Genomic DNA, 15,118 nt, shown 5'->3' with positions numbered 1-15,118 from the left:
ACTCAAAAAATACTATAAATTTTACCAGAATTTGTACTTTAAAATCGTAGTTTCGAAAGCGGTAGTCCGAAAGTCAGACTACGGACGTCATCAATTGCGACGTTGCCTTTTTCTCTTCATGGCTTGTAAAGTAAAGGTGGCTATGACCTATGACGATGACCATAAAACAAGGACACAGAAAATAAGAATTAGAATCGAATAATCGACATTTTTAAATCGATTAAATAGAATACAGGCTTCAGTTTCTAAAAGCACTTTGAAAACAAAGTAATATTTCTATTTGAATATCACACAGTGTAATTTTCTAATTATATTATGTACACACCCGTATTTAGGCGTCAACGCCTTTCCGATAGGGATCTATGGAGGGGTATCACTGAGACGCAAACCCTTAAGTTGGATTTATAGTTTGACGTAGCGTAGGCTGTAGACGTAGACGCAACGGAGACGCACTGGAAAAGATCAACACCGAATTTTGTGTACTCGTGTTTATAGATGAACGCAAGCGCCTGACGGAACGTAACATAAGAGATGACCAACTTTCATCTTTTATAGTGCGTTTCTTCCGTCTGGCCAATCATAAGGCAGAATTTTGTTCTGTCACTCATTCCTTGTGTTGTGTAAAAAGTTGATTGTCAACATATTCGAATTTTGTTAATTATTTGTTAATACAATGGATGTTAAGTTATTAATTTAATAAAAATATATCATAGTCATTTCAATATTTCAGATAAATATGAGTTGTTTATTAGCCTAATTCGTGGTTATCCACACATATTATACGATAGGTATATCCAATAAACATTTAAAGACCAGGAAATGAAACAAAACAGTTGGAAATCCCACGGCATGCGGCACCAAAGAGCATACTTTCGTTTATTTCCTAATCCATGCAACACACAAAACAGATAAATATTATAATAAATAATAGTATAAGTATAAATAAATAAACACAAAGTTTGTTTACTGTTCGTATAATTTATAGGCTATGTTGTTGAAGTCATTGTTTACTCTTTCTACTCATGCGCAAAAATTCCGCTACGTCGATCTATAAATTGACAAAATATTTTCTTCCGTCTCCAGTCCGTTTCTTACGTCTACGTCTACGCTACGTCAAACTATAAATCCAACTTTATCCCTTGCCGTACTGCTCCCCCATAGGCCAATCAGACACCAGTGTATTCCTCTTGGTTTAGATTGGTTCTAACGTATTTGTCTTTTCTACATACCTTGGGATGGTTTTTTAAAGAATAGTGGACCTATAATTGACTACTTAAGTGAAGTGAATCTGTTCTTTTCTAAATTTTATGAAATTGTCTACTAATAATTAATAGCCTAGTCTTCAAAATATATTTTTATTAAAAAATATTAAATGCAATGTAATACAATTTGTTTTAATAATACTACAGTGAATATCATTGTGTGGTGAATTTAATATGGTGGATTTGGCATTTCCTTGCTGTACCAATCGACTAATGTGCAATCTTTCCAGATATATTTCCCTTTCAAATCAGCATCCAATGCAGCAAACAAGGCACTTCTGGCTCCTTCCTCGATACTTAGAAGACCGTTATGACTTGTCATGTCAGTTTTGACATATCCCGGATGAACCGCATTGATCGAAATATTACGATTGGGCTGTTCTTCATCGAAGAGTCTCTGTTGGATAATGGTCAGTGCTGTTACACCCACTTTTGAAACGGCATAGGTGGAGTTTCCCCAGCCGTCTTTTACGTGTGTGTTGTTTTCTGTAGCTCTAAAACAGAAATAAAGCTATTTATAGCTTTGCGATGAACTGTTACTGGATCAATACTTACTTTACAAACTTTTCAAGTAATTTACTGAGTTCTGGTATGGTTAAATCATTTCTCGAAAGTTCATTTCTGAGATTCTCCGTCGGTATTTTGGACAGATGTCCTTCAGAGCTGGAAACATTTACAACTTTTGCGTTATTCCTCAACAAAGGAAACAAAGCTTCACAAACTCTTAGGGTTCCAAAGTAGTTGGCTTCTATAGTTTTTGATGCTTGGACAAATGGAGATTCTGTAGCTGCTCTCTATAATAAAAGTAACATATATCAGAAAAATATAATAATATAATCAGACTGACAATCGAATACCAACCAGACGGAATAAGAGGAAGAGGAAAAAGTATAATTAAAGATATCTCAAAAAAATCCTCAGCTGGACTGGATGAGATCCCGTATTCTATGTTAACACATGTATTTCATAACATATATAAACAATTAACATTTCTAGTAAACCTTTCATTTCAGGAAGGGATTTTTCCTCAAATTCTAAATACTGCTTTAGTTGTGCCTATACATAAAAAAGGTGACAAATTTTATAACTATCGAGGCCTATCACTTTTATCTGTGTTTTCAAAAATATATGAGAAGGCATTTCATACACGTCTCCTCTCGTATATTAACAAGCACAACATTATAGAACAGTCTCAATTTGGTTTCCGTGAAGGTATAAGTGTGCAAGATGCACTACTAGCGCTGTGAAATCATATTTTATCGAACTTTGATAAGGGTAATACAATTATCTGTTTGTTTTTGACTTAGCACGGGCTTTTGAAACTGTAAATCATCCAATACTGCTGGAAAAACTTTATCATAGTGGTGTTAGAGGAACTGCGTTAAAGTGGATCCACACCTTTTTATCGAAAAGGTTAAAAAAAATTAAGGTCAATGTGAATGGGAATATAATATTTTCTTCAGAAGAAAGTGTCCTCTCCCGAGTTCCACAGGCAAGTATCATTGGCCCTCTTTTATTTTTGATTTTTGTCAATGATTTAAATCAACTTATAAACGATAGCTCAACATGTTTGGTTCGGAATCCATTGGATAATTTTTCTGATGCAATAAGCGTTCGAGTAGAAAACGTGGAACAGCAATCAGGCTGTTATGTCACTCAATTTGCTGACGATACCACAGTTGCACTAAATTCCAATAATTTTTGAAGTTTTTCTTCTTTAGGCGCGATTGAGAGTAAAATTTTTCATAAATCTGCGCGCATGCGCACACAGACAGTATGTATGTAGTTCGTTTCTAATCTTTCAAGATAGTATCTGTATCAGCGCAAATAAGTCATTAAAAGAATATATTAGTGTTTTTAGTAAATGTATTATTTATTATAATTTTTGTGTCTTTGAATTTCTCTTCTTCTGTAGTAAGATAATAAAATATGTAGGTATAACATTTTTATCACGATACCACTCAATCTATTTGTCACCGTGTTGTGTAATTATATCCGAAACTTACGTGTCAATTACAGGAGACTCGGTGGTCTAGTTATTGAGCGTTCGGTCAGAGATCGAAAGATCCCGGGTTCCAATCCTGGACGATTCATTTTTTTTATTTTTGGTTGTTTTAATAAAATTTTTTTGAAAGTGGTAGATAAAAACGTTTGTTTAATAGAATACAAATAACCTGTTAAGTACATATATTTACTTCGTTAAAATTATATAATAGAAGAATAACTTCTTACGTGCGTACAAAGTACACATATTCTTTTTTTTTTCATGTAGTACAAAAAGCAAACTGTCTTGTAAAAGTATGACTCATTACTGTTTAAATAATGCCCTAATCTTAAATGGATCAAAGACCGATATGGTAACCTTTTCACCTTCTACTATGCAGATGAGTCCATTAGTAAAACTTGACAATGGGTCAGTGGTAAATAGCCACCCCACTAAGTTGTTAGGTGTTTACCTGGATTCTAATTTGTCTTGGAGCTCTCACGTTGATTATGTAGTGGGAAGATTGTCTGTGCACTGTTATGTTCTATGGCAACTTAGGAATTTTGTCTCTCTAGATATCTTAAAACTTTACTATTTTGTAATTTTGCAATATTGCTTAGTTTGTTGGAAAAAAAAATTCGTACCATGTCGTTTAGAAGGCGCTTGGATTCCTGTAGATCAGTTTTTAAACAATTAAATATTTTAACTGTAATTTCGCTGTATATTTTCAGTTGTGTTGTTTATGTAAAGTCACATAGATGCAATTTTATTTGCAGAAATGATGTTTCCTTAGTGAGTGGCTACAATTTTCGTTACAGAAACGATTCGGTGACCCCTGTTCGCCACTTGACCGTTGTAAGCAAGGGTCCTTACCCAACATGCGTTCGTTTGTATAGTAAATTACCTAATTACGTTAAAGAGTCAAATATTTATGTATTTAAGAGAACAGTTAAGGACTTACTTTTGGTAAACACTTTCTATTCGTTAGGTTAGAGGAATACTTGCAGGCATCTTTTTAACAATTTGTATGCTTTTGTGTATATTTTATATGTTTTATGTTAACAGTTTTTATGTACTTACAGTTTTTACTGATCATAGATTGTATTTGACGCATTTTAACACTTCTAAAAGTCAGATGAAATAAAGAATATTGATTGATTGAAGACCCGATAATAGCTGGAGAAGAACCGTAACAAGTGATCATGAAAGAATTTGCCTGAGATAAAGAAAGGTCAAACAGAAAGCGAAAAATAGAGAGGAATGAAAAATACTTGTAGAGGAAATTTCGAAAGAATAAAACAGAAGAGGATGCACTGATCTAGCCAATCAGCCTTCTTTCACTTTTGACATTTTGGGTAAGAAACGCAAGAGCTCACAATACTCCGCAAGGGGCGAAGGCAGGAGAGAAAGAGAGAAAGGGTGGGAGAAAGAGAGAAAGGGTGGGAGAAAGAGAGAAAGGGTGGGAGAAAGAGAGAGAGAGAGAGAGAGGTAGAGAGAAAGAGTGAGATATAAGATAAGATTTACAAGGAAATATTAAAAAAAATACTTACACCAAATGCAATTGCCGCATTATTGATTAGCAGATCCAAACCGCCATGTTCTTTTTGAATAAAATCCCTTAATTCGTCTACGCTGGTTTGGCTATTGATATCCAGTTGGTGAAATACTGCTTTTAGATTTTCTTTTTCTAGCTGAGCTACAGCAGCTTGACCTCTTTCTACATCTCGAGCTGTCAGATAAACGAGGCCATCAAATCGTTCACAGAGGCCTTTGACAATAGCATATCCTATTCCTTTATTCCCACCAGTTACCTAAGAATTGCAATATTTATTAATTATTGATTAAAACTTAAGGTTGTTTGACACTATGCATTTTCTTGTATCATTTCTAATATCGTTTCTGATATCGTTTCTTGTATACATTTTCTTGTATCATTTCTTGTACGTACATTTGTGCCCTGTATGACACTATGCAAGTTCTTATATCGAAAATTGTATGAAATTCGGCACGTGATTGGTCGAAATTTTGTTTGTCACCCTGTCCTGTGTCACGTTATGGTAGTACCGCATCTACAGCTACAGCTGATTTTAAAGATTTTATAAAATTTATAAACTTTTAATTAACATTTTAATGTTAACCAGAATTTTACGTTGACTGTTTGAGGTCGATTATTTGTGTTTTTATTTTGTTTTGATATTTGTGCTAAAATATTTGCATTAGAATTATCTTCAGTTTGATCCAAATTAGGAAGTATTGTATTTTCGTCTATTAAAAAAATTATGCACCATGAAACCTAAATTTATAGTTTGAACTTTACTAGGAGCTAAATATATGGTTATTAGTAGAACAGTAGTCCATACCAAACGGTATATTAAGTATCAATAAAAGATTTATAAATAATACCTACAAAAACACAAATAAATTCATCAATACATGATCCCATTTTCATCTCAGCCGCCATATATGAGAAAGTCATTATGCCATTTTAGATGTTTTACCAGCAGGTTTTACGTTTTCGCTCTTTGCGCAGAAATTGGCGCAGTTCTTGTACAAGAATCTGTGTCTGACTCAAATTCTTGTATCGTTTCTGATATCGTTTCTTGTATCTGTGTATGACATTATGCATTTTTTTGACATATCAGAAACGATATTAGAAATGATACAAGAAAATGTATAGTGTCATACAGCCTTTAAACAATTTAATGGAGTAATTTTGTCATACAAACTGGAGTTTCCGATCTAAATTTTGTTCCGACTATAATTGATTACCTAATATTTAAAAAATTACTTTTTTTATAAATTAAAAAAAATTCGGCCCGTACAGATATTGTTTTAGATTTTTTGGATCATTCTTCTAAATAAAAAGGTCTTTTGTATTTTGTCTCTTAAGTTAATCGTTATCATTATTGGATCGTTATTGATCGAGTTATAAACAATTTAAAACTGAAAAAAGAACGAAAGACGACGATTTTGAAGGCTCAAAAACATTATAGCTTGAGAGGTAGTGTCAAATTTGACCGGGGCGTTTTAGCATGGCTGTTTTTTTTTAAGTTAGGTGTTCCAAAGCTTATAACAAATGATGTGTCAGCTGCCCCAAAACCCGGTCGTTTAGGCAAGAAAGATATGAAAGTAGACGGAAAAACCCTACAACTTACATGCCAAATATTTATCTCCGTGACTTATTTAGTCTGAATACCTGGCTCCTAGCTTTCACCCAGACAAGTCGGGTTCGATTTCCAGCGTCAGAAATCTTTCTTGTTTTTAAAATTTACATTTTGATTTGACGTTTTTATTATTTATACGACACAATATAAAAAAGTATTATAAAAACAATTATTTTTCAAATCAAAATGTCAAAAAAAAATATTTCCGACGCCGGGAATCGAACCTGACTCGCCTGGGTGAAAGTCAGGAGCCAGGTATTCTAACCTATGCCATTATGGATGTAAGTCACAGAGATAAATATTTGACATATAAGTTGTAGGGTTTTTCCACCTACTTTCATATTTTAACTTTTCTTACCTAAAAGCCCCGGTTTTGGGCCTGCTGACACATCATTTGTTAATAAGTTTTGAAACACCTAACTAAATAAAAAACAGCTATGTTAAAATGTTCCGGACAAATTTGACCCCAAAAACCGGGCTATGAGTAAAAAATATCATTTTTGAAGTAAGGAAGTATCAGTTCTTGATAAGAATTTTGGAGTTATTTCATTTTAAAACAGTGTTTTTAGTTGTTATTGCAGCCCCGCCCATCTTCTCATAACGAACCTTCCTCATTAGTCATTAACAATAATTATAAAATATATTATTTTAGAATAAAACATGACAAAAACTCTTATAATCGAGACCTGATAGAAGAAGGTTTGAACTTGAATTTAGGTACTTGATGATTAAAAAATTATATTGTTTACTTGTGTTTTTGACCCTTGAAAAACGATCATTTTTCGGTTTTAAATTGTTTATAACTGGAAAAGATCGACTTCAGAGAAAAATTACCACAGACCTTTTTTGTTTAGAATGATCCAAAATATCAGAAATTAATAATATTTGCCTGGGTTGAATTTTTTTATTTATTCGCAAAATTAAATTCCAACATAGGGCGCTCAAAATTTCAAAGATGGACGATAACTCTAGCAAAACAATTCATTTTGTCATTTGACCTCACAGTCACAGTTCTAAAACGTTAAATTAAAATCACTTCCACAACACTTTGGCAAAACACAGAGTGTTTTGCCAAAGTAACCATTAAGCATTAAGCCATCTTATAGGTTAAAGACGACTCAAAATTATGTTTCATCTGTATACAATCATTAATAAAATTTGATGCTAACTACTGATTTGTTTTTACCTTTTTTTCATAAAAATATCTGGCCCCCCGATAATCACACAGCGTTTTAATAATTATTAATCTATCTTAGAATTTCTAATTTTGTTTTTAATTTAGTTAATAGGTACACTACAATTTATTTTACACCAACAGATAACTGGAAACTAAGTAGGTGAATTTATTTTATAATAATTGTGTTCAGGAAATTATGAGGTGGTTGGATATTTTGCATAACAATGTACAGTCTATGTACAGAATATATACTACATTTTATTTATTTATTTAATTTTGCAGTCGCTTAAACACTAAAAATACTACGTTAATACAAACCGTTAAATTAACAAAATGTGTGATTTGGCATTGGTTAGTTTACGTCATTAAATTAATGACAAAGTCAATGTTTTCCTAGAGTTGATGTTTTTCAAATAGGGCTTTTTATCGATTGTCATTTGTTTCGAACTTCTGTCATATGTTGTATGATCTGTGTATATTATCACGGATTATACGACATATGACAGATGCTCGAAACAAATGACTGTGAATGAAAAGCCCTATTCGCCACCAGTCGTCGCCCACTTTGCGGTTCCTCGCCAATAGAAAAAGTCCTTTTTTTAATTATTAATTAGGGAGAATATATTATAATCAGAACAAAATCAGATCGGGCCCCCCTTATTTATATGGAATCCTCTATTTTACTGGGCGAGGTGTATAATCGTAATTAACTAAATTTAAAGAAAAAACGAAACGAAAATATAAGTTTTAGCAGTTTTAGTTTAAAAACTTCTAAATAAAGATAGAAGAAAGAAATTCTGATTAAGATATACCCTACTTCACCTTATCAAAAATGAATTATACTTATCGATCCTGTTTCTATTTGAAATAATGTACAGTCGAACCCGCTTATTAGAATCCCTGTTATAGGAATATCCCGGTTTATGGAATATAAATTCGAGTTCCCGAAACGTTTCCATTTACTCCTTAATAAATTTATCCTTTTATTGGAATAGGTTCTAATTAGATAATACCGCTTATTAGCATATTTTGCAGGTCAACGACTATTTTTTTTTACAATTTTACTAAAAATTTAAATTATGTTTGGTTATTATGGTCAGTTGTCAAGGATTATGGATTAGATATTATTAGGGTAATAAATATTTATTACTTTGGTAACTTTGTTACAAAATTCGATTTTTAGCGGACAAATGCATGGGTCATAAAGTAATTTTTATTTGTCTACACAAAGGCACTGTTGCCTGCTATAAAATTGTTAGAAACAGTTTATTTAGAATTCACCCAGAGAGGCTTATGGCTTTGTTAAATTCAATTCATCCATTTCTTGCGCCAATAAAAGTTCCATTCAACCAATGGATTAAGGATGACCGCACGGATTAACAACAAAAAGCTATAATTACTGATAATTTCTCAAGAAAAAATAAGTAATTTTGTTATATGCATTTTAATAAGAAAATATTTACATATCTACATATTGCATACATTTTATATTAATTACCTACTGCTACTGTATTCATTCACATATATAATATAATGTAATTTGGTATTTAACACATACATAGATAAGTAGTAGTTACACTACTGTATTATTGACGTAAAAAGACCTAAAACCATTTACATATACTGATTACGTAGGTGTACATAATATGATATACATATTGGCATAGTATGTAAAACTACACATTGGCATAGTATGTAAATATTATTATTACCTATATTCGGTATACTTATTTCGACTAACCACCAATGATCGGTTATTAGAATATCCCGGTTATAAGAATATTTTTGCCTGGTACAAAGGCTATTCCAATAAGCGGGTTTGACTGTACTACATACTTACAATGTCAAATACAATAAAAACTTACCACAGCAACTTTTTGCGAACTCATTTTGTGGATCTTAATAGAAATAAAAATATCACTATTATTAAAAGGTAGGTATAGAGATACTCTTTATCGGATTCCTAGATAAGGAGATAAAAATGTAAGTATACTTCAATGAAAGTGAAGTTTGTAATTGTACACGACGACCGACGACACGACGTGTATTTTACTATTTATAGAATAATTTTTTCTTGTTGTGATGGATGATGGACCGCGACGGATGGACGTGGTGGACTATGACTATCAAGATCGATTACTGGTGGAGTTTTGAAAAATGCCTCAATCCTTTTTATTTAAGTACTTATATTCAAAGTGCATGACCATATTTATGGACATATTTATTTACAACATACTAGATCTAGATAAGCACACTATTTTAATTTAAACACCAAAATAATATTACATAATAAAATTATTATTATAAATAAAAAATGTAAACATACTCTTATAATCGATAAAAACAAGAAATCGATTCCAGAAATAGTTCGCTTTCGATCCACTATCGAACAGAGTCGGTTTAAGTAAACCTGCACATTTATTTTATCTACACAAAACTTTCAATTTTTATTTCCTACATTATATATTAAACCGCGCATAATCTTATCTAGGTATAAGGTTCTTTTCTTTTATTAAAAAATTCCATAAGAATTATATACCTCAAGACTATAATTGCCACGTAAAAAATGGAAAATATTTGAAATTCATTTAATAATTTTAGGAAATTCTATATTCTATTAGGATTTTTGAACTGTAATTATTGTTTATTTAATTGTATATATAGTGTTTAACGATACAGGTAGGTAAAAATATTTTTCCACCTACCTCTACCGAAAGTATACTTTTCCGGACCTGATTGTAGCAAAGTTGTATTTTTCCTCCCTAGGGAAGAAAAGTAAAAGTGACGTCATGGTATTTCATTCTTGAAATATAACTTATTGACGCCCTGTACAATATCTATTTTCTATTACGTAAGTATCTATACATTTTAACGTTTATTTAAAAACACTCAGTATTTTGCAGAATGGTAAAAAACAGTAAATTGTTATTCTGATTAACAATGTTTACATTAATAATTTGACTTATATTTGACAGTTGACAGTTATAGTGTACCTACTTGTTAGTTTTAGTTCTAATAAATTTTGTTGGTTATAGTATTTTTACTACAAAAGCGATATTACCATAGAGGTATATATTAACATAGAGTGAGCCTACCTTCCGCGCTTCCTGACGACAACATCTCATGGACTGGTTTGCGGCATCTCTTTCTAACACATTGTATCGAGAAACTAAGATGACATTAAGTGTGACGATAGGTACGGAAGGTAGGACAACTGTCGCAGCTTTACTATGCGTAAGAGTGAAACAGCACTAATCCAAATAAAAAAGATGGTGTCGTCACTTCGCTCTTAATGACACTCTCTCTATGCTAATATATAACTCTATGGATATTACGTAGGTCAAAATTTTTGACGTAAGAGAACTGTCAAAACATTAGAATGTGACTTTTCATTATTGCCATGTTTATAGTAAACATTGGCAATAATGTAAAGTCATATTCTAACGTTTTGACAGTTCTCTTACGTCAAAAATTTTGACCTACGTAATATCGCTTTTGTAGTAAAAATACTATAGCTACATAAATAAATTAAGTAAAAATGAAAAAATGACTTGTTATTTGAGGAAGGTGGAAAAACCATATGTATAACATGGGAGTAAAATGCCTTTTCCTCCCTTGAATGATTACTGCCCTCCGCTACGCGTCGGGCAGTAAACTTCATTCGCGGGAGGAAAATTAGCACTTTCCTCCCTTGTTATACAAATAGCTATTAAAATAATATAAAAACTTTTTCCTCAATATTAGAAACGAAAAAAAAGCAATCAGTGTCAGGGCCGGATTTAAGAGAAGCAGGATATTATTCACATATAATAATTATGATTGTTTTATGCAAACACATATTTTATATCAAAAATAATGTCTTATTTATCGTTATCTTGTAATTAACTTATTAACCTTGACTTTTCACTACATTACTCAGTATAACAGTGATATCGTGTTCAAAATATAGACATAGGTAATAAGAATAGACTATGCAAGGTAGTCAAACTAGTCTATCGAGGAGTAGTCGGTAGATTGTCCAATTATTTTCTTTACCGCGAGATCCCGCGCATGTGACAGACAAAGATGGCTAGACCACTTAAACTGAATATTGACCAATGGCGTCCTTGATATTGACGTTACACTTCGATCCACAGAGCGGCCCATCACACCACAGAGGTCTGGATCCCTCGTATGAAAAAAAAGTTGATTAATAGCAAGCTGAAAATTTGTTAATAGCTTAAGGGTGTCTAGTCGGACAAACTTTGATATATGGGAACACTGGAATAGGGGAAGTTTTAATTGTGGAACAGGTTAAAAATTTGGAATGGTCAGACCACGAAAAAGTCACATGTATTTTGTCCGACAGAACTTCCAATTGATTTGTTACCCTTTCATTAAACTCTCATGCAAAAATCAGGCTGCTATTTATCACCAAATGGGCATTATAATGAGTGGAACACGTAGAACATGTCAAATGACAGGAATTATGACAGGTGATAAATAGCGGTCTGATTTTTGCATCAGAGTTTAATGAAAGGGTAACAAATCAATTGGAAGTTCTGTCGGACAAAATACATGTGACGTTTTCGTGGTCTGACCGTTCCAAATTTTTAACCTGTTCCACAATTAAAACTTCCTCTGTTCCAGTGTTCCCATATATCAATGTTTGTCCGACTAGACACCCTTAAGCTATTAACAAATTTTCAGCTTGCTATTAATCAACTTTTTTTTCATACGCGGGATGCAGACCTAATACCTTACCTTGTCTATTCATATTATCTATTCTTCAAATCCGTCTTGCCCGGCGGAATAACAGCAGGGGACAGTCCTATGACAGCGCGTCAGTTATGACTGGAAACTACAATGGTGTTCAGTCTAAAATTATGGAACATAATCACGAGCGATCCACAATTATTGTGATCAAAGCTAGCCGTGTAAAAAATTACGTATGTCTTGTTTTAATCTGAATTTATATCATTGGTTTATCAAATAATGTTTATTAACATTATAAAACATAAAAAATCAGTCAAAACCTTTAACACAGAACTTTAATCAAAAATAAAGAGAATTAACAAAATTATAAGTAACAATAATAAATAAAATCAAGCAAACTGCTATATGTCCACCACCAACATCTCTACATAACCCAACTTTTCTTGTTAAGTTGACGTACACTGCAAAGTTGACGTAAACTTGAAAGTATATCTGAATTAAGAATAGACATGCACTGTATAGCTATCTCTGTCGTTCAGAGCCACCTATGGTGACAATAATTTTGGATCACACGTTATCTTGGCGTTGCGAATTCCTTGTACCGCTCACACTTGCTTGAAAAAGCTGCAGCTGAGCATTGTGCTGATGCCATAGTATTCTTTGATTTCTTTGAAGAATTATATGTATTTTTCACTTTCTGTACTACTTACAACTTATTAATCGAAAGTTTAAAAGCTGCGTCTTTAAGTGACAGCAACGCAGACCTTGGCAGAAATATTATTATTCCTAAAAGAGTAAATACTTACTACTAGATGGTCATCTAGAAGCGATGCCGCAAAAACACTAGTTAAAGATTATAATCAGATTAAAGGTGCATTATTCAGAGTTTTAGAAGACGGTGAGCAACAATTTAAAGCTTGTAGCGATGCAAAAGCTTTGTATAATAGAATGTGTTTACTGGAAACAGGAATATTTGCAATATTTTGGAATGAAATATTAGAGACGACCAATACCTAGCACAAGTCGTATTCTTCAAGATCCAAATATTGATCTTCATTCAGGAGTTCCGGTATTTAGATCACTTAAAGAATTTATACAAGTCAAGACGTGACAATTTCGAAATAGATCAGACGCAAGGCGCGCTGGTAAGCAGAAGTCAAGACTATTCGACACATAGAAAACGACTACTGAATATTAGACTGACCACTGGATTACGGAACATCTCCAGAGACTGAAATGACAACATCAGAGAAATTCTCATCTAGGACTTACAGTCTTATCGCTATTATAGATAACTTTATTACCTCTTTTAAGTCAGAGGCTTTCTGCATATGATTTCAATCATTCCAATTTTGGATTATTACATCATTTGGAAAATTGAACTCCTTCTGAAATTGAACTTACTAACTAAAGACTACCGACATTTATACCAATGGTCGATATCTGGTTCAAAACCTAGGTGTCGAACTGGTACAATTTGTAGACTTTTCCAATTCATTTAAAGAGGAAATCGGTTCATCAAATATAAGCAAAGAACTTATTTAAACGTTGACGTGACACATCGTTTATATTTAGCTCTGATGCTAACTAACTGCAGTGGGGAGAGATTATTCTCAAAACTTAGCTGAGTTAATTAAAAATCGACTTCGGTCTATGATGGGCCAAGAGCGTTTGAACGATATCTCTATAATGAGCATTATGAACCTAGACATGTACACCGTAATCAAGGAATTTTCAATCAGAGGTGTAACCCGGATGATCCTAAGGGGGGTTACATCTACTTGAAGGTCTCTGGGGGGGTATGGAATAATAATGGTGTTAAGCGTATAGAGCTCAAAGTACATCCAAAAGGAGAGGTTATATAACCCCCAAAACTACCCCCTGGTTACGCCTATGCTTTCAATTAAAGAATCTCGAAAATTACCTGGACTTTAACCATACATCTTACTATATTTGTTTTTAATATTTTACTGTAACAAACAACAGTTATTGTATTTTTTATTATTTAAAAATTTATTTATAAATGTAGATCAACATTATTTTTAATAGGCAGTTTTACATTATGCCATTTTCATGCTAGGCAAGAGCCATGCAAGACAGATCATGCAACTGCGCATGCCCACACCTATTTCCATGCAATTCCTGTGCTACACGAACAATTTAAAACATGTTCTACTTTTCATGCTATTTTGATGAAAGTTGTCAAATTTCATGTTGCCAAATTTCATTGTGTAAATTTAAATGTTATTTATTGGAAATAATAATAATTTGAGATTTATACTTGAATATATTTTTTAATGTTGGAGTGAAATATCCCAGTGAAATATCTAAAGTTAATGTTTTGGTATATTTCTTTTGTTGGCAATAATGAAAGTGGTATCAAAAATTGCACAGAAATAGCTCTGATGTAAAAAGGGAAAAGGGCAGGCTAGGCAAGAGATATGCCATGCAAGACGGACTTGCATAGCATGAGACTTGCATAGCCTTGAGTAGCCTTGATGTAAAGCTGCTTTTAGGAGGTAGGGTCCTCACGTCAAATCTTATCAGGGGCCTGCACTGCCTTAAATCCGACCCTGCTCAGTATATTTTTAGATTTGACATGCCAAATATAGATTTGACATTGACGTCTTCGCTGACAGTGACAATACCATGCGATCTTTTTAAAATAGCAGGAGTATTTTAAAATTTAAAATAATCATCTATTTTATATTTTTTTTAATCATGAGTGCCGTAAAGTTGAACGGGGAGCACAAAGTCAACGGATCTGATCTGAAGACACCCTTCTTAATAGGAGTGGCCGGGGGCACAGCCAGTGGAAAGGTAATATCGATTTTTA

General features: G+C 32.8%; 2 protein-coding genes across 3 annotated transcripts in view; one reads left to right on the top strand and one right to left on the bottom strand.

Annotated features, from left to right (window-relative positions):
• Positions 1-1,341: 1,341 nt before the first annotated feature.
• On the bottom strand, positions 1,342-9,860 carry LOC126884757 (carbonyl reductase [NADPH] 1-like). The gene is made up of 4 exons (XM_050650973.1): positions 9,453-9,860; positions 4,797-5,057; positions 1,818-2,056; positions 1,342-1,756 (listed from the first exon to the last, which is right to left on the bottom strand). The coding sequence occupies exons 1-4, from the start codon at positions 9,474-9,476 to the stop codon at positions 1,432-1,434; spliced, it is 849 nt and encodes a 282-aa protein (XP_050506930.1). The 5' UTR covers positions 9,477-9,860; the 3' UTR covers positions 1,342-1,431.
• A 5,043-nt stretch (positions 9,861-14,903) lies between these two features.
• LOC126884754 (uridine-cytidine kinase) overlaps positions 14,904-15,118 on the top strand; it is a 35,262-nt gene continuing 35,047 nt past the window's right edge. Inside the window, exon 1 of one of the 2 annotated variants that reach the window (XM_050650969.1) lies at positions 14,904-15,102. In XM_050650969.1, coding sequence (XP_050506926.1) covers positions 15,004-15,102 — 99 coding nt within the window. In that variant the 5' untranslated portion in view covers positions 14,904-15,003. The remainder of the gene's footprint in view (positions 15,103-15,118) is intronic. The other variant, XM_050650970.1, reaches the window with a different exon arrangement.

This window comes from Diabrotica virgifera, chromosome 5 (assembly GCF_917563875.1).
Source record: "Diabrotica virgifera virgifera chromosome 5, PGI_DIABVI_V3a".
NCBI classification, from domain to species: Eukaryota; Metazoa; Arthropoda; class Insecta; order Coleoptera; family Chrysomelidae; genus Diabrotica; species Diabrotica virgifera.
The sequence above is the reverse complement of the archived record's forward strand: the minus strand, read 5'-3'. Positions and strand labels throughout refer to the sequence as shown.

Excerpts from the sequence above, each read along its gene's own strand:
- LOC126884757 (XM_050650973.1), bottom strand. The coding sequence starts at position 9,476 with ATGAGTTCGCAAAAAGTTGCTGTG. Across the intron at positions 2,057-4,796 it reads ATGCGGCAATTGCATTTGGT|AGAGCAGCTACAGAATCTCC; the intron begins GTAAGTATTTTT and ends CTTTTATTATAG. Across the intron at positions 1,757-1,817 it reads TTACTTGAAAAGTTTGTAAA|AGCTACAGAAAACAACACAC; the intron begins GTAAGTATTGAT and ends TTTCTGTTTTAG.